The sequence below is a fragment of the Glycine soja genome, chromosome 9 (assembly GCF_004193775.1).
Source record: "Glycine soja cultivar W05 chromosome 9, ASM419377v2, whole genome shotgun sequence".
NCBI lineage: Eukaryota > Viridiplantae > Streptophyta > Magnoliopsida > Fabales > Fabaceae > Glycine > Glycine soja.
In genome coordinates, this window is record NC_041010.1 from 41,766,451 (window position 1) to 41,793,721 (window position 27,271).

The 27,271-nt window shown below is 33.8% G+C and overlaps 4 protein-coding genes and 1 long non-coding RNA gene across 6 annotated transcripts; 3 read left to right on the forward strand and 2 right to left on the reverse strand.

Moving 5' to 3' along the window:
• Positions 1-1,051: 1,051 nt before the first annotated feature.
• Positions 1,052-4,506, forward strand: LOC114366834 (sn1-specific diacylglycerol lipase beta-like). Its single transcript, XM_028323839.1, has 7 exons — positions 1,052-1,372; positions 1,616-1,819; positions 1,926-2,174; positions 2,509-2,611; positions 2,763-2,881; positions 3,037-3,114; positions 3,653-4,506. The coding sequence occupies exons 1-7, from the start codon at positions 1,196-1,198 to the stop codon at positions 3,968-3,970; spliced, it is 1,248 nt and encodes a 415-aa protein (XP_028179640.1). The 5' UTR covers positions 1,052-1,195; the 3' UTR covers positions 3,971-4,506.
• An 11,613-nt stretch (positions 4,507-16,119) lies between these two features.
• LOC114367558 lies at positions 16,120-18,317 on the forward strand. The gene is made up of 3 exons (XR_003657239.1): positions 16,120-17,036; positions 17,127-17,314; positions 18,218-18,317. It is a non-coding gene; the product is annotated as an uncharacterized LOC114367558 (long non-coding RNA).
• A 146-nt stretch (positions 18,318-18,463) lies between these two features.
• On the forward strand, positions 18,464-19,815 carry LOC114367557. The gene is made up of 3 exons (XM_028324755.1): positions 18,464-18,598; positions 18,775-18,870; positions 19,147-19,815. Exons 1-3 carry the CDS (start codon positions 18,590-18,592, stop codon positions 19,639-19,641), a joined length of 600 nt encoding a protein of 199 aa, XP_028180556.1. The 5' UTR covers positions 18,464-18,589; the 3' UTR covers positions 19,642-19,815.
• A 500-nt stretch (positions 19,816-20,315) lies between these two features.
• LOC114425685 (vacuolar protein sorting-associated protein 25) lies at positions 20,316-23,634 on the reverse strand. 2 transcript variants are annotated; one of them, XM_028392634.1, is made up of 7 exons: positions 23,509-23,634; positions 23,349-23,425; positions 22,702-22,841; positions 22,509-22,562; positions 22,334-22,422; positions 22,172-22,247; positions 20,316-20,756 (listed from the first exon to the last, which is right to left on the reverse strand). In XM_028392634.1, exons 2-7 carry the CDS (start codon positions 23,405-23,407, stop codon positions 20,635-20,637), a joined length of 540 nt encoding a protein of 179 aa, XP_028248435.1. In that variant the 5' UTR covers positions 23,408-23,425; positions 23,509-23,634; the 3' UTR covers positions 20,316-20,634. The 2 variants fall into 2 exon arrangements, with proteins under 2 accessions (XP_028248435.1, XP_028248433.1); XM_028392632.1 differs by having other exon boundaries at positions 23,349-23,626.
• A 933-nt stretch (positions 23,635-24,567) lies between these two features.
• LOC114425720 (pentatricopeptide repeat-containing protein At1g31920-like) lies at positions 24,568-26,953 on the reverse strand. Its single transcript, XM_028392671.1, has one exon. The coding sequence runs from the start codon at positions 26,522-26,524 to the stop codon at positions 24,710-24,712; it is 1,815 nt and encodes a 604-aa protein (XP_028248472.1). The 5' UTR covers positions 26,525-26,953; the 3' UTR covers positions 24,568-24,709.
• Positions 26,954-27,271: the final 318 nt, after the last annotated feature.

Sequence of the window (27,271 nt, forward strand, 5' to 3'; positions counted from 1 at the left end):
TTGTAAAGTTCAGAACCAAAATTATTAGAGATACATTTCAGGGACTAAAATCTAAGTTTGACAAAAAAAATATAAAAATTAAAAACAAATTTCACCCTAATAAAAAATCTAGAAGTGTAAGTGAATTTGACTCAATTAAGTTTTATTAGGTTAGATTGGGTTTACCTTTATTTTTATAACAACCCAATCCGAGATTAATTAGGTTAGGTTAACGAATTAAATAATTAAAAAAATATTATCATCTTTTTAACTATTAACAAAAAAAAACCTCAAGATTAGCAATTCATCAATATTGTTTAATATTAACTCCTTATAAGCCATTATTTAATATTCATTGTTTCATTGTTTTATAACTCATAATTAATACGGAATAAAATCATTAAAAAAATTACTGCTCACAATATTCATCAAAATAAATTGTTGTAGCATGAGAGTTTAAGATTTGTTTGTTCACAATTTCCCATACATATAGAAAGAATTAAACAATTTTTTATTATATATTTATTATGTAGTCGAATTTTTTGACTCAACCTAATTCTAATTGAATGTACTAAATATTGAGTTACGTGCGTTGAACGCACACAACCCACTTACACCCATAAAAAAACCAATGGAAAGTAACATATTAAGATTATTTACATGGAATTGAAGCTGCTTCTATACCTACACTGCTGCACTTGTGTTTGCCTTTAAACTCATGTTTATATCCATGTATAAAACAATACATGTACAGCATCATTAGACGTATAGTATAGTCTAATTGTCGGGTTATTAAACGCAAATTGTATTATTGATAATATACGTACCGCATTATGTGGCTTCAACCATCTCGGAGCCAATTGCATCACTTACAATAATCATATGTTTGGTATTAAAAAAAAAAATCTTTAACTTCAATTCTTTTATTATACTCCCCATTTGTTCATCTAATTGCCCTCTTGTTTTATTTTATTTTCTATCTCTCTGGAAATTGTAAGTAAATTCATATGTACCAATTATCTTGTATTTCTCATTCTTAATTTGCACGATGAAGTCAACTCAGACCAAGTAAAACCAAGCTTTTCTCCATCGTTTTCCTATATAAGATCACAGTCTCCTTGGAGCTCAAGACACCAACGTCAACGAAATATTCTATATATCTACTTTCTTTCTTCCATTTAATTTCCCGATCGAGCTTCCTTCTTGTTCGCAATTAATGGCTAGTAAGATTGAAAAGAAAGCCCCGAGGGTTGAACGGAGGCATATTGAGGCGCCCAAAAATTTGATGGAGGTAGTCTTCATATTAGTCGATGCCATAACGTCGCTTGGTTACACCGAGAGACGGCAAGTCTCCAACTTGCCCAGAGCCATCGCTTCCGCTGTGTTGGACAAGGTCCTTTCCAACTTCTTATCTATATATCCATTTATGTTAAAAAAAAATCTTATTAATTATTAATTAGAACATGTGATTTGAATCTAATTCAATTTTATAATATGGACTTATGTATTTTAATTTGATTATATTACTAATTGAATTGATGTGACATCTTTAACACTTCTTTAAATTTAACTTAATGTACCTACATGAAGGTGTTCCCTCTCTCTTAATTAGCCTGCACTGAATTTGAGAATGTAGGGTAAGAAAACAGTTGCAAGAGAATGCGGTGAAAGAAGTGATTGTGTACAACTCAAGTCCCCCGAAGTTATAAAGGAGTTATATGAGATAAAGAAATTGCTGACACGGACCATGCTTTTCAGCAGCAGAAAACGGTTTCTTGGGTTTTTGTTTGCTGCTGGATTCGACCAGAAGGATGTCCTCCTAAGAAAGAGAACAGCTCGGGTACTTAACGTTGGCTAGCTTCTTATAAAAAATGAATCAATACTTTATACTTATGTAATTCTGATTCCCATGAAGATTAATTAATTTTATGATTTTATTATGCCAGATTCTAAGGCCCGCTTTCACAGTGATACGTGATATAGAATCAAAAAGTTTGCTGGTGTTTATTCGGGGAACTCGTAGCCTAAAAGACACGCTTACAGATGCACTTTGTGCTCCCGTATCCTTCGAGCATAACAATATGGTTTCAGGACATGCACACCGTGGTATGGTTGCTGCAGCTTCTTGGATTCTAAAGCACTGCACTCCTGTACTACTTAATGCTCTTCATCAATATCCACACTTCAAAATCAAGGTATAAATATATACATATATTATTAATTAAATTAGTCTGTTACTTTTTTTATCGGTTAAAATCAAAGATGTATCAAGAAATTTATAACAATTCATACATCTTAAATCAAGTGGAGTACTAAACCCCTTGATTAATTACTAATTAGTCATCTGTGACTAATTAAATTCTTTTGGAAGAACAATATTAACTATAATCTTCATTGCATTTCTCTATTTCTTACTTTCTTTCACTTTAGATTCAATTTTTTATAGTTACAATTATGTATTCTTTTTATTTAACCATGTAACTCATCCTATAATTGATCATATATAATTATAATAATCTTCCCGTATAGATTGTTGGGCACTCGCTTGGGGGTGGTACTGCTGCACTGCTGACATATAAGCTTAGAGAAATGCAACAATTCTCTTCAAGCACTTGTGTCACGTTTGGCCCAGGCATGCAGTTATACTACTTAAATTCTTTAGTTTACACCCTAAATTTTAATTTGTTCAATTGAGTAACGCAATTCAATAGGTTTTTTCATTTAATTGAGTGATCACCACATGCTCTTGATGTAGAATTGTTTCACGATTGTAATTTTCCCAGCTGCCTGCATGACATTAGAGTTAGCCGAATTTGGGAAGCCATTTATCATTTCCATTATAAATGGTTATGACATAGTGCCTACATTGTCAGCTTCTTCTGTTCATGATTTCGTTTCTGAGGTACTCAAATTACCCGATGGTTTAAATAGCAAATGTCACTTTAAGTTAATTGCTTAATTTCTGATCATGTTATCTGTTAGAAAATTGTTTGTTCTTTGGTCAAATTGGCTTTCACTAGGTAACTACATAACATATATTGATCGAATAATTTACAGGGTCGCGATCGGAATAATGATCAAATCATTCCAATTGCCAAAGCCATTGCAAAACATGCAGTAACCCACTGCACCGAGGTATCTTTGCAAGCTTTGTTTATTTATAAATATTTGTCATTTGACAATGAAAGTACTCAGTGCATGCTCTCTATAGGAATATAGTCTCCTATTAGGTATTCACTACCTAGTCTCTAACAAGAGTTTGATCCTTCAGTTATTAAACCATACATAATATGAGAGAACTATTGTATGGATTCAATGATCTTGACATATACTATATTGTTCTGGCTGATAATAATTTTATATACATATCTGCTTTTTGCATATAGTCATATATATTATACATTCATCTATCAACCAGGCCACCAAAAAAAAATATACATACATCTTTTAATTATTTATGGGTTATGTTAACCAACATCTTTAAGACACCGGTTAAAGAATCAAAATATAAAAAGTTTTAAATATTAAAAGAATTGCATTAAAAATCATGATAGAGTGCACTATCATACTTTTTAAATAAAAATTTTCTACTTTTAATTTGTTAATCATATTGTGTCCTTACTAGTTAGTATTTTCATTATCTTACAATAGAGATCCTAATTTGTACCTATAGGGTGTGAAGAAGTACCAACACAGAACTCACGCGTTGCTTCCATGGCACCGACGTGAGAATAAATTAGATAACATGGCTGAATTAGCTTCTGGATCATCTCATGAGACAAATTTTGAATCTCTCTTGACTGAAGAGCAATTAATCATGGAGTCTATGTCAGATGATGAGGAATATAATTCTTCTAGTGAAGGATCTGATGTTGATGACGACGAAGATCAATTGTGGAATCAAGTGGGGAAGCTTAAACTAGGAAAAGAAGCAGCCACAACCAAAAACATAGCTGGAGAAGAGAGTGATTGTCGAGTCAACGTCAGGTAGACGTCATCTTTATCCTCCAGGAAGGATCATGCATATAGTCCCTACTGCACATTTGTCTGAAAATATTCCTAATTCAAACCACAATGGTTCTGATGAGAAACATGTCTACCTATATGAAACGCCTAGAGATCTGTATGGAAAGCTCAGACTTTCTAGAGGGATGATACTTGATCATATGACGAACCAGTATCTGAAGATGTTACAACAATTAATCAATCAACTAGAGAAAGACAGCTTCAAATATCGTGGTGGATGAGCCAAGGAATAGCAGATGAAAAAATAATTGGTACTAATTGGATCATGGAGCTAGCCCTAAAGAATTAAAATTGGACCTCTTGGTTCTGATTTTTGAGATTGTTGTGTGTATATTAGGATTGTAATTGTTGAATGGATCACATAGGTTTTTAGGAGTGTCTTCAGAATTTAGGATGATGTTAATTGTGCTAAGCATAAGGGGTGTATTTGTTGCTTCTGGGCTCTCTATTAAAATAAAATTTTTAAAAGAATTTATGACAAAATAATTTTGTTTTGTCTTTCATGCTTTGCTAAGGCATAAATATATGCAAGAGAATTACACCAAAATCTCTTAAGATTGAGTTATACATATTGATTTTCTAAATAAAACTCCTAAGATTACGTCTAGACTAAAAACAAATTGATTTACATGATCACAGACTAATAATAAAGATAATATAATAATTACACATAATTCTGCATAAATTTTGTTATCTCATCATGATATCATTACCCCCCTCAAGTTGGAGCTTGTAAATTACATATCCTCAACTTGCATAGCAGAGAGGTGAACTAAGTGAGACCAAGAGCCTTAGTAAAAATATCAGCTAATTATGTATGTGTAGGAACATAAGTAGGAGCAATATTGCTAGTGAGATACTCGTCGCGAATGAAGTGGCAATCCACTTCGATGTGCTTGGTGTGCTCATGAAAAACCAGGTTCTTGACAATATGAAGCGCTGCTTGATTGTTACAATGAAATCACATAATCTTGCACACCATGCCATATTGTTGAGGAAGAAAGCCAGGAGGTGGCTTTATGTACACAACCTCCTCAAGGTCCCCATGTAAAAATTCATTGTGCACATTCATCTGATGTAATTCCCAAGCTCGTGTGGCTGCTACGGCTAACACTATGCGGACCGTTACCATTTTTACAACGGGTGCAAAAGTCTATGTGTAATTGATCCCTTCTTTTTGATGATTGCCAAGAATTACTAACCGTGCTTTGAATCGTTCTACACTTCCATCAGCTTTATGCTTTATTTTGTATACCCACTTGTAGCCAAGTGCTTTTTTTCCTGGAGGCAATTGTGTGACTGTCCAAGTTCCATTGGTATCAAGGGCATGTATCTCACTTTTCATTGCATCCCTCCACCGACTGTCTTTCACCACATCAGCATAAGTGACAGGCTCCTTCTCCTGTGAAATGGATGCAAGAAAAGCACGATGTGCAAGAGAAAAATGGTCATAATTCACATAATCAGTTATGGGATAGGGCGCACCTGAGTCTACCTTTGGAGAGGGTGAACAGTTGGATGAGCTCAATCTTTTGGTGGTATTTGTCACATAATCTTGCAATTGAGTAGAAGGTTGTTTGGTTATATGTCCTCTACCCAATAATGGCTCGATTGGTGATATATATGGAAGCACTGTATCTTGTGTGTCCATATTTTGGAGAGTAACACCTTGTTCATCGAATCCCGCATTTGGCTCACCCCCTCTATCATCCATTGTCATATCACCACTTTCTTTAGTACTTCTTGTGTGATTCATTTCTTCTACACCATCAGTCACATCAACAATTTCTTCACAACTCCAATTTTTAGGAGGAACATCTTCTTTGATAGTAACATCAATAGAAAAAAGATACTTGGTCTTGACAAAATCAACATCTCGAGAGACAAAAATCTATTTTATTTCTAAGTCAAACAACTTCCACCCTTTCTTGCCACATGGGTAGCCAATAAACACACACTTCTTACTCCTACTCACAAATTTATCACTATTCCTTCTTTGATTATAGGCGTAACATAAGGAGCCAAATATTCTCAAATGTTCATATGCAGGTTATTGCCCATATAACATCTCATATGGAGTTTTCTCATTCAAAATAGTGGAAGGAGTTTGGTTGATCAAATATGTTGTAGTTAAAATGCATTCTCTTCAGGACTTAATAGGAAGATTACCTTGAAATCAGAGTGCTCAAGCCACATTCAAAATATGTCTATGTTTTCATTCCACTCTCCCATTTTGTTGGGGTGTTTTTGTGCAAGATGTTTGAAAAATTATTTCATGATTAAGAAAATATATTTTCATGCATGTGAATTTTGTTCCATTATCACTTCTGGATATCTTCATCCAATCAGTGTCCTTGAAATACGGTCCTGCACAACACATAACTTATCAGTGAATTGAACAACACATTTCAATTCATTCATCATCTGTGAAACAGATATCAAATTGCAATTTAATTTAGGCACATAGAGAACATTAGTAAGTTTTAAGCCTTCGTCTAGCACCACGCTTCCTTCTTTAATCGTTGTTGTATGTTGTTCATTAGGAAGTCCAACTGGACAACTTTGAATATCTCGTAGTTCATGCATATGATTTAGATTTCCAGTCATGTGATTGGAAGTCCCTGTGTCAATTATCCATGTATTGGTATCACATTCACCTGTCATCTTGTCATTAGAGTTTATTTTCTGAGCATTTAGTAATTCTACTAGCGTCTGCAATTACTTTGTAGCTAGTAAGCCCAATCAAACCTGAATTGTCTCCTTTTGAGATCTTGGTGTCTGCACTTGTTTCACCACTATGCACAACATTTGTACGCATTATGCCTCTTTTTCCTCATCAGTTCCCGAGTTGTTGTTGGAATTCAATTCATACAGTGATAGTCTTCTTTGTCATCTTATGTTCTTCTTGTTTATGAGACTCATTCTTAGGAGCTTCCTCTTCATGATGACTTATTATCGCCAAATTTCAAACAATGACTCTAATATCATAAAAGAATCTATAACAAAACAATGTTGTTCTATCTTTCATGTTTTGCTAAGGCATAAATATATACAAGAGAGTTACAGTAAAATCTCTTAAGATTGAGTTATACTGATTGATTCTCCAAATAAAATTGCTAAGATTATGTCTAGACTAAAAATAAATTGATTTACATGATCACAAGCTAATAATACAAAATAATATAATAATTACACATAATTTCATACAAATTTTGTTATCTTCTTTTATCTCATCATCATATCATTAGTTTTTCATCTTCCTCTACGTAACATGTTTTCTTTTCTTTTATGTGTGCTCTCATAAAAACAATGAAATAGTATTAGAGCTTCTATCTTATGCGAATTGTGAGTTGAGAAAAAAACATAATGAAAGCAAATTGATACATCATTTACAAGTCAGCCGCTTGTTTTTTAAATAACGTGAGGAGTATGACAGACTTAGTGGCAGACTTGTTTCTTTAGTAACAAGCATAAAAAATAGTCTTCGACCCTATTAAATAAAGAATATTTTAAAAAATAATTTTATTAAATTATACAAAATTAAATGAAGATTTATTTATATTTAAAATCAAGAAATAAGAAATTGTTTTATTTATATTCGAAACAGGAGAAAATAACTATTAAGTGATGAGACTACTGCTGAGCGGAGGAGGTGTGATTGTAATTTTACGGTAAACTCATGAATTTTTGTAAGTATTTACAAAAAATATAATTTCTATTTAAATTTGTAATATTTATAAAACTATATACTGTACAGGTTTTATATTATTATATGTGGAATGTCTTATTGTTTTATGTATTTAACTCTCCAAATTAATTCAATAAATCTTTATTAGTTGAAGATTCATTACTTGTCGATGAAAGGATGAAGATTTATGAAACTCGATCTACAAGAAATTTCTGCTAAAAAAAATCCCACCCACACCGAGCCACTTAAAGAGTCGTCTCAAACACAAAATTAGGAAAAGTCTTCACTCTTCAGGTTGCAAGAACTCATCTGCAGTCACATGAAAATCGAAAAGGCAAACCATCTAAGGGATAGGTATCAATCTAACTCTCAATATTATTCAAGTGCTGACTTAGTTGAGTCTATTGGTCCCTCTTAGGGATTGGTTTTAGAAAAATGTTTGGAAAGAAGTTGATGAAAAATAAGTCTCTAGACAAGAAACAAGTAAAAAAAACCAAGGCGAAGCTTTAGAAGAATAATTAAAGTATCGTGTTTGTAGCAACTAGTTATAGCAAGTGGATATTTAAAAGAACACTTGCACACGACGATCGATTATCTAGAAAAGTTCAAGCGAGATTAATTAAAGGGTTCACTAAAAAAACGGTGTTGATTTATTTTATACCTTGTCACTAGTTACAAAAATCTATAAACTACTAGACCTTTGACTGATTTAATCTGACTATCATGCATAATTTAACTATATATGCATCAAGTTACAATTTTATATAGGTACTTCTGGTACCATTTTAATAAATCTTTTTGCTGATTAAAAAAAAAAACTATGCATCAAGTGGACGTAAAAACAATCTTTTTGAAATGGAGTTATTTACTAGAGACAACTTAAAGGGTTTGTAATACCCAGTCAAGAACATCAAGTTTGCGAACTACAATGGAGGTCTACCATAAAATCTTGTTTTCAAGCAGTGATTTTTCCACGATTGGTACTCATGACTCATTGCTAACTTGAATCGGTCCAAAATTAATTTTGATGAATTTGGGGTTAAAAAATGAGGCTTTATTTTGTCTGGGGTTGAGTTCAGGTCTTTGAGTCGTCAATAGGCCAAATTATAGTCTAGTGTCATATTCTTTTAAAATGTATAATTTTTAAATAATTATATTGATATTTTATCTAAATAATAAATTTATACTTCAACAGTTTTAAATTTAACTATTAAAATTGATGTATATATCAACAATTCAAATTAACTCAACTTTATCTAAAATATTATCAGATTTGAGAAATGCTACTAAGAGATTCTAACACACTTTTCTAATATTGTTTATTATTGTTGTGCTTAATCGTCTATGACGTGAAAATTATACTGCAAAGAATCTTTTTATTAATGAGAAAAGAAAACAACTACAAAGAAGAATTCTCTTGAATTCTTTATCTCTCAAAACTCTCTGATGTTTCTTGATGGAATGAAAATTTATAAATCTTAATGACCCTTTTATAATAGGATCCAAAGAATATAAACCTCTAACTTACATGTGGTCCATATTAATTTACTTAAATTAATATATATGGTTTATATTAATTTACCTTAAATAATATTTACTATTTTTAATTTAAGGCATATAATTAACAAATCTCCACCTTGCCTTAAATTTCTTATGACCTTAAACTTTTCACTGTGTGCTAGTGTTGCTCCATCTACTTCCTGTGTCAATTTTTAATCCCCACTGAGTCCAGACACTGTTTGAACTTTAATGTTGGAAGAGCTTTTGTCATCATATCAGCAGGATTATCTGAAGTAGAAATCTTTTCTATTAACACATCACCTTGTGTTACCACATCACGAATAAAATGCATCCTTATATCTATGTGCTTTATCCTTTCGTGGTACATTTGGTTTTTGGTTAAGTGAATTGCGCTTTGACGATCATAATGCACAACAACTTCCTTTTTACTTACACCAAGATCACCAACAAGACCTTTAAGCCATAAAGCTTCTTTCACCGCTTCAGTAGCTGCCATATATTCTGCTTCTGTAGTCGACAAGGCAACAGTGGACTGTAGAGTCGCACGCCAACTTATAGCACTACCTCCAAGCGTAAAAATATAACCACTCAAGGACCTTCTACGATCAAGATCACCAGCATAATCCGAGTCACAATATCCAATGACATGACCATTGCATTCATTTGTTGCTTTGCTAAACACTAGACCCAGATTAGTTGAACCCCTTAAATATCTGAGAATCCATTTTACTGCTTGCCAGTGAGACTTTCCTGGATTAGCCATATAACGACTAACGACACTCACTGCATGTGCTATATCTGGTCTGGTACAAACCATAGCATACATCAGACTCCCAACTGCATTTGAGTAAGGGACTCGAGACATGAACTCTTCCTCCTCTTTTGTTTGTGGTGACATATTTGCAGATAACTTAAAATGGGCCGCAAAAGGTGTACTAACTGCTTTTGCATTGTGCATTCCAAATCTCTCTAGAACTTTCTCAACATAGCTCTTTTGAGATAAACACAACCTTCCAATTTTTCGATCTCGTGTAATCTCCATACCAAGGATTCTTTTAGCTGGACCCAAATCTTTCATCTCAAATTCACCACTTAATTGTGTTTTCACCTTATTGATCTCATTTGGGTGCTTACATGCAATTAGCATGTCATCAACATAAAGAAGCAAGTAAATATATGTGTTGTCAAATAGTTTCTTTTGATAAACACAACTATCATATTCACTTCTTATGTACCCAATATCAATCATAAATGAGTCAAAACGTTTGTACCATTGTCTAGGTGACTGCTTCAATCCATACAATGACTTCTTAAGAAGACACACATGGTCTTCTTTTCCTGGAACAACGAACCCATCTGGTTGTTGCATATAAATTGTTTCTTCCAAATCACCATGGAGAAAAGCCGTCTTCACATCTAATTGCTCCAACTCCAAGTCAAGCAAAGACACTAAAGCAAGAAGCACTCTAATGGAACTATGCTTTACCACAGGGGAAAAAACTTCATTAAAGTCAATACCTTTCCTTTGTGTAAAGCCTTTTGCTACAAGCCTTGCTTTGAACCTTATCCCATCTTTCTTCTTGTATATCCACTTGCAACCCACAATCTTCTGATCAACTGGTTTCTCAACAAGCTTCCAAGTATGATTCTTGTGGAGGGATTCAAGCTCTTCTTTCATGGCACCAATCCACTGTGATGCTTCATCACAAGTAACTGCTTCGTGGAATGAACTTGGTTCTTGTTCATCATCGATGCTTTTGGCCATGTTGAGTGCGAAATCAACAAAGTCATCATACCTCTGAGGTGGCCTAGTTTGCCTCCTTGGCCTATCACTAGCCAATGTATGTTCAAACTCTGTAGGTGTCACTTCAGATTCATCATAGATCTCCTCTGGTTTCCGTGCTTCAACTTCAAACTCCACCTTCTTGATATCACCATGAACTTCAACTTTATTATCATGGTCTTTATGTGGTCTTGGGTTAAGCATAGCTGTCTCATCAAAGGTCACGTCTCTACTAATTAAGAGCTTAGATTCCTTTGGGTCCCACAGCCTGTATCCTTTTACACCATCTTGATAACCCAATAATATACATTTCTTGGCTCTTGGCTCCAACTTTCCTTCATTAATATGAGCATAAGCTGGACACCCAAATACACGCAGAATTGAATAATTTGCTGTAGAGCCTGACCACATCTCTTCTGGAGTCTTACAATCAATAGCTGTAGAAGGAGATCTGTTTACCAAATAACATGCAGTATTAACTGCCTCTGCCCAAAACTGTTTTGGCAAACCTGCATTTGAGAGCATGCATCGAGCTCTCTCCAGTAATGTCCTGTTCATCCGTTCTGCCACGCCATTTTGCTGTGGTGTATGTCTTACAGTTCTATGACGTGCTATTCCTTCATTTGCGCAAAACTCATTGAACTCATTATTGCAAAATTCCAATCCATTGTCTGTCCTAAGTCGTTTGACCTTTTTCTCCGTCTGTTTTTCCACTAGTGACTTCCATTGTTTGAACTTAAGGAATACATCGCTCTTTTGCTTCAAAACATAAATCCAAACTTTCCGTGAATAATCATCAATGAAAGTTAACATGTATTTTGCTCCACCATGAGAAGGAACAGTTGACGGACCCATAGGTCTGAATGGATATAGTCAAGAGTCCCTCGCGTTCTGTGAACACCAGTGCTGAACTTTACTCTACTTTGTTTACCATAAACACAATGTTCGCAAAAGTCAAGTTTTTCAATACGACGTCCACCAAGCAAGCCTCTCTTGCTAAGCTCATCCATTCCACGCTCACTCATATGACCCAACCTCATATGCCACAAACGGGATTGGTCAGTATTAGAAATAGAAGAAACTGCAGTTGTACCTTCCACCGTGCTGCCTTGCAGAATATATAGTCCATTCTTTAATTTTCCTTTCATAACTATCAATGAACCTCTAGAAACTCTTAAGTCTCCACCTCCAGCTCGATATGTACGACCAAGAGAGTCTAAAGTGCTCAAAGATATTAAGTTCTTCTTGAGTTCGGGAACATACCTCACATCAGTTAATGTTCTTACAATACCATCATTCATCTTGATCTGCACCGTACCTTTGCCAGCTATACTACAAGCACCATCATTCCCCATCAGAACTTTGCCACCATCAACAATTTGGAATGTGGCAAACCAGTCTCTGTTAGGCGTCATGTGGAAAGTACATGCTGAATCAAGAATCCAGTCATCATCATTAACATTAGATGAGACAAAGAGAACATTTCCACCATCTGATTCTTCGGAGACAACAGCTGCTCCACCAAACTCTGAAGTACTCACTTTATCTTTCTTGAGCTCCGGGCAGTTCCTTTTCCAATGCCCTTCCTTCTGACAGTTATGACATTTGTTGTTGTTCTTATTCTTGCTGCGCGATTTAGATCGTCTTCGTTGGAAACTTTTTCTTTCATCCATTCTTCCTCTTACCATTAGACCTTCACCAGAGCTGGTACCTCCATATGAATATGTGATTCGCCTTTTCAATTCCCAAGATTGTAAGGCTGTTTTCACCTCTTCCATAGATAGTGAGCTTCTACCGAAAATTATTGTGTCTACAAAATTATCATAGGCTCTTGGCAAAGAACTAAGAAGAAGAACAGCTTGGTCCTCGTCATCAACCGCAACATCAATATTTTTTAAACTAAGAACAACCTGGTTGAAATTATCAATATGTTTGTGAATAGACTCACCTTCATGCATCTGCATAGTATATAACTGTTTCTTCAAACAGAGACGATTATGGAGAGACTTTGTCATGTATCTACTTTCAAGCTTTGCCCAAAGCTTGTCAGCAGTCTTTCCTCCAGAGACTTCTCCCAAAACTTCATCACCTAGTGATAATAATATTGCACTATATGCTTTTTTCATTATCACCCTTTTCTGTGCAGCTGTCATTTCGGCTGGCAGCATTTCTTCTCCTTCCAACGCCAACTCACATTCTTATTGCGTGAGGAGAGCGAGCATCTTTACCCGCCATAGGTTGAAGTTATTTTTGCCAGTAAATTTCTCAACGTCAAACTTTGTAGACGACATAGCTCTGATACCAGTTTGTTGTGCTTAATCGTCTATGACGTGAAAATTATACTGCAAAGAATCTCTTTATTAATGAGAAAAGAAAACAACTACAAAGAAGAATTCTCTTGAATTCTTTATCTCTCAAAACTCTCTGATGTTTCTTGATGGAATGAAAATTTATAAATCTTAATGACCCTTTTATAATAGGATCCAAAGAATATAAATCTCTAACTTACATGTGGTCCATATTAATTTACTTAAATTAATATATATGGTTTATATTAATTTACCTTAAATAATATTTACTATTTTTAATTTAAGGCATATAATTAACAATTATTTACTGGAATTTATAAGAAATTATAGAATTTTATATGTCTTGCTAGTTATTTAATGAGATTTTTTTTCCTAATTTTGTAACTTTCTACAAATTCCAATCAGATTTAATCAAGAGGCATTCAGATTCAAATAATCCAATCAAAATCTTGAACTGAATAAAGACAAAAATAAACTTTTTGGGATCCGTCCACCCATTTTCTCTCCTGCAGCGTTGTTTCGTTCGTGCAAATTAACATTATGAACTAGGCATTTTCAAATCAAGATTGAGAACGGTTAAAAGAAAGGGGGAAGCTTAGTGGGTACCATGAGAAATTAAATAGGGATATAGAAGTAGTTGATGAAATTGGCGTCATTGCGTTCTATAAAACAACTATCACATATTTATTCACCCTGCATCATTTATCGTCTTTTTTTGTTTGTGCATTACTCGTATAGTTGTTTTCTAGTTCAATAGTAACATAAGTACGGAAGTACCTGTTGGGCTGGCTCTGCTGTTTAGCCATTTTCGATCAGAAGAAAAGAAAAAGTATTTATGTTCAATAAAGAGTCTCATCAACTTTGGCATTCATTTGTTTTTCTTAGTACATCGTAAGTTGTTTTTAATTCAATAAATTACTAGTACCATCATTGACCCAAGTCAATTTTAATTGTACTGCACTCTTTTGTCGTTGAAATTGTCAAGGGAGCACCAGCAAGGCACCATGTTGATTTTTACTTAATTTCTGTGATAGTTGTGATTTTATCTTTTAAATTAGTTATTTTTGTTAAATGTTAGAGGTTTAAAATGTTGGTATCGGTTTCTTTTTTTAAAAGGAAAATGTTGGTATCAGTTGAATATTCAAGTTAATAGTTAGAGGTATTTTTTAAATTTATTTATCAAATTATTTTACATTTTTTAAATTTTATTTCTATATATTTCTTTTCTTTTTTATTACATAATTTAGCACATCTATTTTTTCCCCTCTACCTTTTCTTTATTTTTTTTTCCTATCTATCTTTTCTTTTACACCAATACCTCAAAATGGGGGGATGATTAGTATTTTTTATTGAGTTAAATGTCAGAATTGGAATAAGAAGAAAATCAACAATGTTTAGAAGTTTTTTTTTCTCTTCTATTTTGTTGGCGTTAATTTAGAGATTTATTAATAATGTTATATTGGGTTGGATTTATATTGGTGTTAATTAATGTGATTAGAAGAAATAGAAATGGAAGCTAGAGAGAAAAGAATATTATAGTTGGAAAGAAATATTGAACTCTTTAATTATAGTATTAATGTGTGACACATGAATGCAAATAAGTATCTGTCTGGCCACCAAAGTTTTTAATCTCACAAAAAGATTTTTTTTTCCATAAGTATTAATTGTGTAATTATAGTATCAATGTGTGACACATGAATGCAAATAAGTATCTGTCTGGCCACCAAAGTTTTTAATCTCACAAGAAGATTATTTTCCATAAGTATTAATTGTGATTCAAATTTCTAATCACATGTTTAAGAAATCTGAACTCAGTATAATTCAGAACAATTGAAGTTTGCATCCTGATTAGAGATGATTCAAAGAAAAAGTTTATTAAGTAAAATGAATATTGTTAAACACATATCAAGCTTAACACAAGATGTATCAGCATTATTGAAAAACATAGGGCAGAAGCAGATTACAGCGTTCTCTATTTAGCATAGCCTTTCCCCAAAACATAATCCACATAGCATATTTCTACAGGAGCAGGTATAAATACTCGTGCAGAGCAATCAAAATTGCTTTGGCATGCATAAAACTGACAGATCTCCATACATAATTGAAAAACGTGAAACAAATTAACCAAATACATACATATATATATATATATATATATATATATATATATATATTGCTTGCGTCTGATAATTGTAATTGTGGAAACCCCATTATAATGCTGTAAGTAATTGCATCCTGCGTCGATTATGTCCGTACATAAAATACAAGTGTTGTCATCTCATCATAAATTATTATATATATGATAAATTTATAACTTTTACACCTTAAAAGTTATACCAACAATAAATTATGATTGCATCATCATTAAAAAAAAATTTATCTCTTTCTATTTCATTACTTTTTATATTTTCGTTCTGTTCTATCTCTGGTATATATTCCTTTAAGTTTTGGTAAAATTTTATTTCAAAAAAGAAATCTCTTGCATTAGGATTTTGAAATCAACCCAAAACAAGTAACTACGTACTCACTATAGTCATATATTGGTGTACCTCTTAACATTTGATGGGTATCTCAGTTTGAATTAGTTAGGTAGAGTATATTATAATTTCACACTAGTAATTGGCTAGTTGTGGCAATCTATAAGCATTTAAGCTGATAAGTTTAATCATTCTCTGCATAATAGCAAGGCTGGACATGCACAACTTGTGCTATGTCCATACTTTTTTAATTAATAATATTCTCGAACACTTTGGCTTTTAAAAAGGAACACTGGCTTCACATGTTCCTATATATGGTCACACTCTCCTTTGCACAAAGTCAACGAAACATTATATCTTCCTTCTTCTTACATTAACTTTTCCGATCGAGTTTCCTTCTTAGAACAATGATTTTGTCAAAAGTGGTTAAGATGGCTGCCGGGAGGCTTGAACAGATGCCACCGGAGGCGCCGAAAAACAATATGCAAGTTGTGTTCACTTCGACTTGCCCACAGCCATCATTCACGCTGCCACGGACAAGGTCATTTCCATTTTCCAACTTCTCTTAATATTTTTTTTCTTCACTAAAAGTTTTTGCATGGTTCCTAATTATTTAGTAGTTCTGAACCACACATAACCATACATCTCGACCCATCTCTACATGACACATATTAATCAAGGTGTCATTAATTGTTTTTTCTTAAAATTTAAAAACTTAATATCGCGTAGAGATTGATTGATGGCCGATAGACAGGTGGTGATCAGGAACTATACCTAATAATTATATTTCTCCAAATTTACATGCATGCATGATGCTTTTCCAGTTTTCTACTCTCACTTAATCTGAACTGAAAATTTTGAAAATGTAGGATAAGAAAACAGATGCAAGTGAATGCGATGAAAGAAGTGATTGTGTGTAGCTATATTAGGAATAAAAGAAATGGAAGATAGATGAAAAGTAGTTTTAGGATTCATTCAATTCATTCATTCATCAAAGTATTACAAAGTTGATGTATTTATACAAAGATGAAAAATAATTAACTTGAGTAACCAATACTAACTTACTCAAATAACTTCTAGTAATTATAATTTGAGTAACCAATTAATTTACTCAAATAACTCCTAGTAACTAACTAAATTAATTTTATGTCTAATAAGCTAAAAGCCCCAGCAGAAAAAAACGGTTTGGAGCGTTTTTATTTGCTGCTGGATTCGCCAAGGAGGATGTCCTCCTGAGAAAGAGAACAGCTCGGGTACACATTGCCTTCTCATATCAATCAATTAATCAATAGTTAAATATGTATTAGCCTGACTGAAGATTAATTTATATATGTATATATCAGATTCTAAAGCCGGCTTTCACAGTGATACGTGACAAAGAATCAAAGTGTTTGTTTGTGTTCATCCGTGGAACAACACAGTTTCTGGACATGCACACCGTGGTATGGTTACTGCAGCTCGTTGGATTAGAAGACACTGCACCACTACATTACTTGATGCTCTTCATGAAAATCCCGACTTCAAAATCAAGGTATATATTATTATTATTTATTAGTCTGTTGTTACTAAATTCTGTTTGAAGAACATTATAGAACATGTTTGATTTCCACCTTATTGTTTACGAATTCCAAAACTAAATCCAATGATCCACCGCAAACTGAACACAAAAGGAAGGTTGGGCTGTTTTTGCAAACTTCATTTTGTCAACAAAGTTCATTTGCAACGGATATCCAAACATGCACTACTGATAGCAATACGACACCAGCCTACATCCGTGACTGTGCTTGATCTTCCTCCCCTTAGGATATTCCTTGCTTTGGACAGCTCAGCACAGCAGTTATAACTAACTAGGATATTGTTGCAATTATGTTATTAGGATATTTTCCTTTTCTGTTATGGCCTTTTGGAATGCCATATCTTATCTTTTGTTGAAATCATTATAAATATGGCAGTAATAAAATAAGAAGGCAAGAAAGAATTATAAAATTACCTGTTAGTGTAGAGTAGCATAGAGTAGCCTAGTCCTCTGTTCCTATCAAGTACACAGTCCAGCAGGCTGAATTGAGAGCTCGTAATGAAAAGTTAGGGAATTATTGTGTTTCCTTTTTTAATTATTCCATTTCCTTCTTTCTTACTTTCCATGTTTTCACTTTAGAAACATATAAAAGTACATTTTGAGTTGAATTAGTGTGGGAGGTAGAGACAGATGAGGAGAAAAAAATGTAGAAGAAAAAGTAACAAGGAGATAAATCATATAATTGAGGAAAAAGATTAATGGACTACAGTGAATGTATGTTTATAAGTACTCTTTTACTTTAAATGCCATATTCTTGCTTCAATATTTTATAAATTAAATTTCTGTATGCTTTTTATTCAATCATGTAGCTCAACCTATATTTGACCCTTTTTTATTGTTATAATAATCTTTCTATAGATCGGTTGGCATTCACTTGGTGGTGGTACTGCTGCACTGTTGACAATGCTTAGAGAAATGAAGCAGTTCTCTTCATGTACTTGTGTAACATTTGGACCAGGCATGTGGTTATATATGTTATACTAACTTTTTTAACTTACATCTAGAGTTTTAATTTTTCTATTGATCTGATCTATCCAATTCAATAGGTTATATATGTGTTCTGATATGATCTGACCTATCCTTTTTCACAACTGTATTTTTTTTCAGCTGCGTGTATGACATTGGAGTTAGCCGAATTCAGGAAGCCCTTTATCACTTCCACTATAAATGGCTATGACATAGTGCCTACATTGTCAGCTTCTTCTGTTCACAATTTCATTTACAGGGTGCATGCTCAAAGTACTTCTCCCAGCCTAATTAAGATGGTTTCCTCAAATACTAACATGTTGATTGACTAATTTCTGAAGATGTTATCTGTTAAAAAATGGTTTATTCTTTGCTCAAGTTGGCTTTCATTAGGCCACTGCATAATATATATATATATATATATATAATATTGATTGAATAATTTACAGGGTCTGATTAAGGATAAAAACATCCTAACTGCAGTTGGATCTCGCATATCATTTGCAAAAGCCATCACAGGACATGCAGTAACTCGTTGCACCCAGGTAGCTGCTAGCTTCAAGCTCCCTTCTTTATATATATTTGACATTGAAAGTACTCAGTGAGGGCTCTATAGGGATATAGTCTTCTATTAGGTATTCACTAATTAAACTCTAACAAGAGTTTGCTCCTTCATTTATATATCAAACCATACATAATATGAGGAAACTATTAATTCATTCATTGCTCTTGACAAATTCTACTGTTCTTGCTGGCATTTTTATAATTATATATACATCTTTTAGTTATCTTATGTTAATGATTCTTCTTTATGGGTAAAGGTTGTGAAGAAGCATCAACAAAGAACTCACTCTTTGTTACCCTGGCCCCAGCATGAGAATATTGACACATCAGATGACTTGGTTAAGGCTTCTCAATCATCCGAGACAAGTTATGAAACTCTTTCGACTGAAGAACACGTAATCATAGATTCTGTGTCAGATGATGACGAATATAATTCTTCTAGTGAAGGATCTGACTCAGATGATGATGAAGACGAACTGTTTAACATTCCTGCTAAGGAAAAAGAAGCAACCACAACCAACACATCACTGAAGAAGAGAGTGCTTGTCTTGTTCCAACATCAGTCAACTTGGATAGACATTCTCTTCATCCTCCAGGCAAGATTATGCATATTGTGCGTGAAAAAAATAATTCAAACCGCAAGTGTCCTGATAAGAAGCGCATCTACTTATATGAAACGCCTACAGAATTTTATGGAAAACTCAGATTTTCTAGAGGGGTTATACTGGATCATCTCACAAACAAGTATTTGAAGAAGTGTTTTTTTAGGAATTTGTTATTTTTTTAACAGTTGCAAGTCTTTTGAATGTTTGTTTCTGTTTTTTCTTTTCATTTAGGACGATGTTATAATAGGTGTATATCTATTTCTTCTTATAAGCTTTGAGCTCTATTTATAGAGTCATCCAATAAAGTTTTTCATGTGTCTATTTCTTTTCTTAATTTGCTGCTCTCATAAAAAAAAAAAAAAAAAACAGCAAATTAGTACCAAAGCTCGTCTTAAGGAATTTCTGAGTTATTGAGAGAAACCATAATGGAACCAAATACTTCATTTACTACAAGTCCACCACTTGTCTCTTTTTTTTTGTGAGGTGTACTATAAAACACGATTTGCAAGGATGAATAATGTTCATCTTGAAGCATAGGATCTTTGGGAGGCTATAGAAGAAGACCAAAAAGTTTATGAACTACCTGCAAATCTTAAAATGACATGGCTCATTAATCACAAACTTCAACTAAATGTTACATCTGGTGTGTTTCATCCACCTTTGTAGGTAATGATACAAACACCGCATTGCTATTGTTTAACTCTGGTGTGCATCATCCAAACTTGAAACCAAATGGCATTTGAAATAATTGTATTATTAATATATGAGAACAACTTCGCAGTGGTATGAGTAACTGACTGACTGACGCAGACATATAACCATTGACACAGAAGCAACTTCATTATTTTTAATAATATCAATGTTTGATACTAGGATAGCTTTTGGCACGTTGGAACCCCTCCTATTTACGAATTTCATGATTTCACAGGGAGCGTAGTTTCACTAATTTAACTACAATAGCCACAAAGCTAAGCACTTAACACAGCAAAGCTCCCGAAATGAAAATTGATAGCAATTTACTACAGCTGGTTCTTACACACCTTGCACATCAACAAACTCATCAAGTAGATAGCAAAAGATTCCCCTGTTGGTTACATATGTAAAATCCCCCAAGATTCAATAGATTAATACACAAAACAATTATAAAGAAAATTTAACTCCTTCATCATCAGTTGAAGTTCCTTTAAAGACCACAAGCTTTCCCTTCTGTTCTAATAGTTTCAGTGCTCGATTCAAAATAGTTCGATCTATTCCATGAAGATCTGCAGAAATATAAAAAGAATGAGAACCAAATCCAGTCAAAACAATTCGAAATCCTAACACGTAGCAAATAACTACAATATATTAAGAACAAGAGTATACAAGCTCCCTCTAAACTGTATACCTTTTTGCAAGCAAACACTTAACTTTTAACTCATCCTAATTAATCTTTAAACTACAGGTGTTGTTCCAAAGACATTCTATTAACCAGGGATTAAATGATTAAGTAATCTCCGTTGATTTAGGTTAAATATTAACCATTTATTATTCTCTTTTTTAAAAATTTTCATTTTCCTTATTTTTAAACTTTCTGAAATTAAAAAAATGAAGAGTCATCTTCCTCTTCTCTGAATTATCTGCACTCCCATTCTCAAGCTTAATGTTGAATTTGGTCCGACAGTGCAGCAACCACAGAAACCACTCTCTCCATTCCAAACACACAATATAACATGATCTTTCCCAATACCGACTATTCTGCTGTAATAATCCATTCCCAAACAGTTATTTAAACATGTTAACACAAAAGGTTGGACCATATCAGTATAAAGTCATAAACTTAAACAAATTGGTTAGCTAAGTTTTTGAATTTACAGTTTCTGATTGAAGCAACCATCATGAAATGGAAAATGACAGAAAAATTTATCAACTGGGTTTCATCTATCATAATAAATTAGAGAAAGGTTGTCCAAGCACCATATTTCTTTAGAATACATATTATGGTGGTTCATAAGGGTGCTGACTTAAATCAGATGACTATTTTACCGTTGGTCAACAGAATATTTCATTCTAAGTCACTACTAATGGTGAAATATTAAGACAGCAACAAATCACAAAATTGAAACTAACTAAAAACTGCCTTTTTAAAAATTTCAAAGCTTAAACTCTTTCAACCACCCCGTGCAGACCCTTACATTTTAGTTGTTTTTATATCTATTCCATGCTTGCACACTTTCCAATCATCCTTAAGAAAGATAAAAATACAGCAAAAACTTCTTTAAATACTCTTTCAAAAGCAACAATAATGTAAAGATAAACCAAGAATTATGGAATTCTTTTACCATGGTTCATACCCAAAAATCCTTTTTGGCATATTGATTCTCTGCCACGATGACTTTCATCTTATCCTAAATTGAATCTAAATACGGGTAAAGAAATATATCTATTCAAATTTCCATCTATCTCACAACTACCAGAAACCACATAAGGTCTGATTCAACCAGATTGATTGGAAACAAATTGAAAAGCAACAATATTATTAAAAAAGACCTACAAAAAGAACCACTATCAAGTCCTAAAAATATACTTGCACACCTCAAAACACATAAGACAATTGTATTGAAGCAGCAAATAATCATCAAACTTGTCCTGTCTCACATTATAGCCAACCAAATACAACCTATAAGCATTAACAGATTACCTGTTCCTTGAGATTCAGTGCCTGATCGTATTTCTTCTATTGTGACAACACCATCTTCCAGCCCATTATCTTTTGCCTGATTCATATTAAAGCAAATTCAATAACAACACAATAAATAACTAATTGAAGGCAGTGGTTATCAAACTAATAATTTAAACCTACAAACTGTATTAAAATATCAGCCCAATCTTGAATCCGATGCCAGAGAATAAGACATTTCCTATGTCCTTTATCCATCCATTCTGCACGCCCTGTCAAATCAGAATAACACACTTAAGACATTTTTCTCTGAGCCAAATACAAGAATCATAAATACATGGACATGAATGAAGCATACCTTCAGACACTAATGCTGAAAGGAAAGCTTCTCTGGCTTCATGAGTAAGAGACCCTGCAGGATGAAAAAACTGAAAACAGTCATACAACAAAAGGGTGGCAATAAGCAAGATCAAAAACTAAAGGAGCATTTATGGGACTTGTCAACTTGACATAAATGACACAAAAGCAGGAATTTTGACTTTTGAGCTTACTTTCAATTCCATGATTTGTAAATAGTGGAAATTCTTCTTCAAGCCCAATTATAAATATCTTCTGTGTTTTACAAAAATCTAAAATAAGATCTTTCCATAGCTGTATCTGCTTCTCTCTTGTGTCTCTGACTGGCTGCAAACTGAAAGGTAGAAGCCAAGGTCACCGGCATAATCAACCACTAGTTAAAGATTGCCTTACTATCAATAACCTTATAAATAAGCCCTAAGCAATGAATTTTGCATATAAAAGAAGCAAAACAATTGAATCACAATTCACACAACAATAATACAATATCACAAGCAACCTAATAAAATATCCAATACAAGCAGTAGACAGGTCCCAGCAACTATAAAATAGCTAAGTTTTCTGCAAACATTGGCACAGGATATTTGGATCCGATAGAATGTCCACAAAATGGAAGTAATCAAAACTCAATGTTAACAGAAAATTTGCCACAGTGCTTATTAGGAATTTCGTCATTTTTTAATTATTATTATTCATTGAGGAAAATAAGAGATTCTTTTCTCAATTTGAAAATTAGTTAATTAGTTGGAAAAAAAACTATACCAACCCGAAGCATTCACAATTGAAAAAATAAATGCAAAACATAGAAAAGCAAAAGACAAAAGGGAAAAAGGAAATTTACGTGAAGTAAGGTGGGTAATTGAAGAAAGGTGGTAATTTAAACTCTCCCAATTTCTGCATCTTTCAAGTGCTTCAATGCTATGCACAGAGATTAACAGCCTTCTCAGAAGCTTAAATAGTTTTCTCCTAATTACTCGCAGACAAGTGATAAAATAGCGTACCGTGTCACGCGATACTATGGATTTTTCGGGACGAAAACTGTGAAGGGAAGCTGCAATTTTGCGAACCCTAACACAATCACGACGGACGAAGAAGACCACCGATGAGAAAGCAAATTGAAACGACAGCGTTTTATATCAATGTGCACGTTTCGATTGCATTAAAATTAAATAATTTGTTTTTTTTCATTATCAAAAAATATGTTTTTACTGCATTGAATTTTATTTTATTTTTTGTTCTGGTTCCTAAATTATCGTTGGATATTATTTTAATAAAAGATTCATTTTAATCATTTTACGTGTGAAAAAATTCATATGGTCAACTAATAAAAAAATTATACTAATATTAGTTATAATTTTAAATTAACTATTATAAACATTTAAAATAATTATATAGGATTGAATTAGTTGGTTATAATATTTCATTATGTAAAAGATAGTTTACAATTACACAAACTTACAAAAAAATTATAAGCCTGGATTTTTCTTATTATTCTTGACTTGTATTTCTCTATTATAATTTTTAAATAACCTAACACATTAAAAATAAAAAATGGTCAATAATTCATATTAATGTTGTAGTCTGAAACATCAAATACTCTTTTCTTTTTCTTCTTATATTACTACCGTGTTTTATGTGAAGACTACCATCAAGTGCAACAAGATAAACACTACTTATCATTGAATACAAACTTCTTTGTGAGTATCATATAAAAGAAAAAATTAACAAATTCTTTTGAGTATTATTTGTGGGGGCGAAAGGTCCAAAAATTCAAAATAGTACAATGAGTTAGGTGCTCTTCCTCCAACTGCTTTGTGTTTCTGAAAACCAAGAATTTATATGACAGTCTTCTACTCTTCTATAGCCTAAAGAAAGAAAAAAGTTGCGACATAAAATTTGTCAATTTGCAGAAATCTTCGCTTATTCTTACCCTGATGTGCCTACAATTTCTATAACAAGTAGTATATGTTAAAGAATATAACCAAAACCTATTTTCTTGTCTTGTTTATGTGCTATGGATAGCAAATTAGCAATATCATTGGTAGAAAAAGATGCTCAAATTTACCAGAATGTCCAATCTTATTTCAGGTAGTTGTCTATTTACTGCAATATATATAACTAACAAATATGTGTGGGAAATGTCAAGACAGGAAAAAAAATACTACCCCCATAAGAACCCTTTATGCATAAATGCAATGAAATTCACCAATAATCTTTACATGAGCAAGTTCCATCTTTAAAATGGTGGAAGCGATTGCGGTCTCTTACAGTAATTTCCCGTTCATAGATCACGGAAATGAACTTAGTATATGTATGACAGTCATTACACATCCTAATATTTCTTGATATTCTTATGCGAGATCCCTCTGATGTCTGTATTAGTGCAAAAGCAATTGCCAACTTCTGACTATGATGTTTCAGTCTCTGCCTCTTTTCATCTTCATCCACATCAAGCAACACCTGTGACATGTCTGGCGTATAACCTTCAAATTTCAACTGCCATTCCATTTGTTGAATCATATCATAAATGGTTTCACATTGTGGTTGAGACTTGTCCTGTGAAACAAACTTGTAGACATTCCTATTTGCTTCAACCAAACTGAACCCAGGTGTTTGCACCAAGTGTTTTTCTGCCATTTCTGTTCTGATTCTGGCCACATCAGCCCATTTTTTAGCCCTTGCATACATATTTGCTAGCACCAAATAGTCCCCGGGATTGTGTTGATTCAACTTGAAAATATTCTCAGCTGCAATCTCCCCTATTTCCAAGTTATGGTGTACCTTACAAGCACTAAGAAGGCTCCTCCAAACCACATCATTAGGCTTAATTGGCATGCTTTTTATGAGGTCATAGGCCCCCTTTAGCATCCCAGCTCTCCCCATAAGATCGACCATGCAACCATAGTGCTGAATTGTTGGTTTAATCTTATGCTCAAATTGCAGGCGGTTGAAACATTGAAGACCCTCATTGACAAGACCAGCATGACTGCAAGCACTTAACACACCCACATAGACAACATCATCTGGTGCCAAACCTTCCTCCAGCATGTCAGAGAAAACGCTTAGAGCTTCCCTACCACGCCCGTGAATGGCAAGCCCCGTGATGATTACAGTGTAAGAATATCTATTCTTCTGAGCCATGTTTTGGAATACACAAAGCCCTTTCTCAAGGCTCCCACTCTTGACATACATATCAATTAATGAAGTCTTCACAGCAACATTGAGTTCACTAATGTTCCTCAACAAGATCCCATGTATGCACCTTCCAAAATTAGGAGACCCCAAATGAGTGCAAGCAGAAAGCGCGCTAACTAGAATGCTCTCTTCAGCCCTATGGCGCCCCTCACCGCTCATATCCCCAAGAAGCATCAAGCACTCATGCCACATCTCCACACTAGCATGAGCACCAATGATGGAACTCCATGAAGCCACACTCTTTTCATCCATTTGCTCAAACACAACACTAGCATGCTCTATTGCCCCACACTTGCCATACATGTTGATCAAGCCATTTTGCACAAAGACATCACCCTCAAGACCTGCCTTAAAAACATGAGCATGAATTTGCACTCCTTCCTTGAGAGCACCTAATAGAGAACATGCCTTGAGCACAAAAGGGTAGGTGAAGTTGTCAGGTTCAATTCCTCTTTCAAGCATCTCAACATAAAGCAACAAAGCTTCTTCAAGATTCATGCTATTGACATTTCCTCTAATCATGGTATTATACTCAAAGCTACCAGGTTCCTCAATCTGCCTGAAGATTGAGCAAGCATACTCCATGCTGCCCCATCTGGATAAAGCACACGTGGCAACAAGATTGCTGCCACAGAAAGAATCATAGAAGAGACCCAATTTTAGAATATGGGCATGAACTTGCTTGAATTCTTCCATGCTCTTGCATCTCTTGAGTAAAGACAATCCCTGCACATTGAACTTTGCATTCAATTCAGAGCTTTGGGGTGGATTATTTGGCAGTGACAAAAAATGGGATTGGCAAAGGACAGATGTCCAACTCATACTTCCATCCACACCATGTTAAACCAACAAGCTAAGCTAAGCTAAACATAAAATAGCATGCAGCTCATTATCAAGTCCAGGAGATACAATTGATGAAACTTTCAATGTAAGTGAGAATTAACTCAAAATTATAATATAGAAGCTGAGAAGAGATAGCTATGCATCAGAAAAAAGATGAAGTCTATGATCCATGATGCAAGAAAAGTTTATCAGATGGCTGCAGAGTATTTGACAGGTGTGTATGAATTTGGGGTGTAGTGATCCCAGTTGCTGAAATGGCAACGGGAAAAAACTGTGAGAAGCATGGGTGGTGTGGTTTTGGGGGTTGACAGCGAAAGAAGATCTTTTTTTTTCAAAGGGTTTTTGAGAAGAAGAAAAAGATGGTAATTTTGAGAGGATTTGAATGTCATCCATGAAATTTGAGACAGCATTTCAGGCCACAAAAAAAGCAGCGTTACATTATGGAACATGGGATTTTTGGATAGGATAATGCGCTTGAGTTTGAGCAAGGGTTGGGCCCACCAGATTCTCCTCGCATGTTAGAAGGCCTCTAATATTTCGCCATGTGTGTGTTTGGATTTAGGTGCGTAATTACTTTTCAACCCTACAAAGTTACAAATTTATTTTCATAATTTGTCGGAACCGTTGTTTTGTGAATTTAGAGACGGATCTAATGGGAGAAGAGGCCATAACAACTTCTACATTTTTTTTTTTGAAGGGAACAACTTCTACATCTATACTATATTC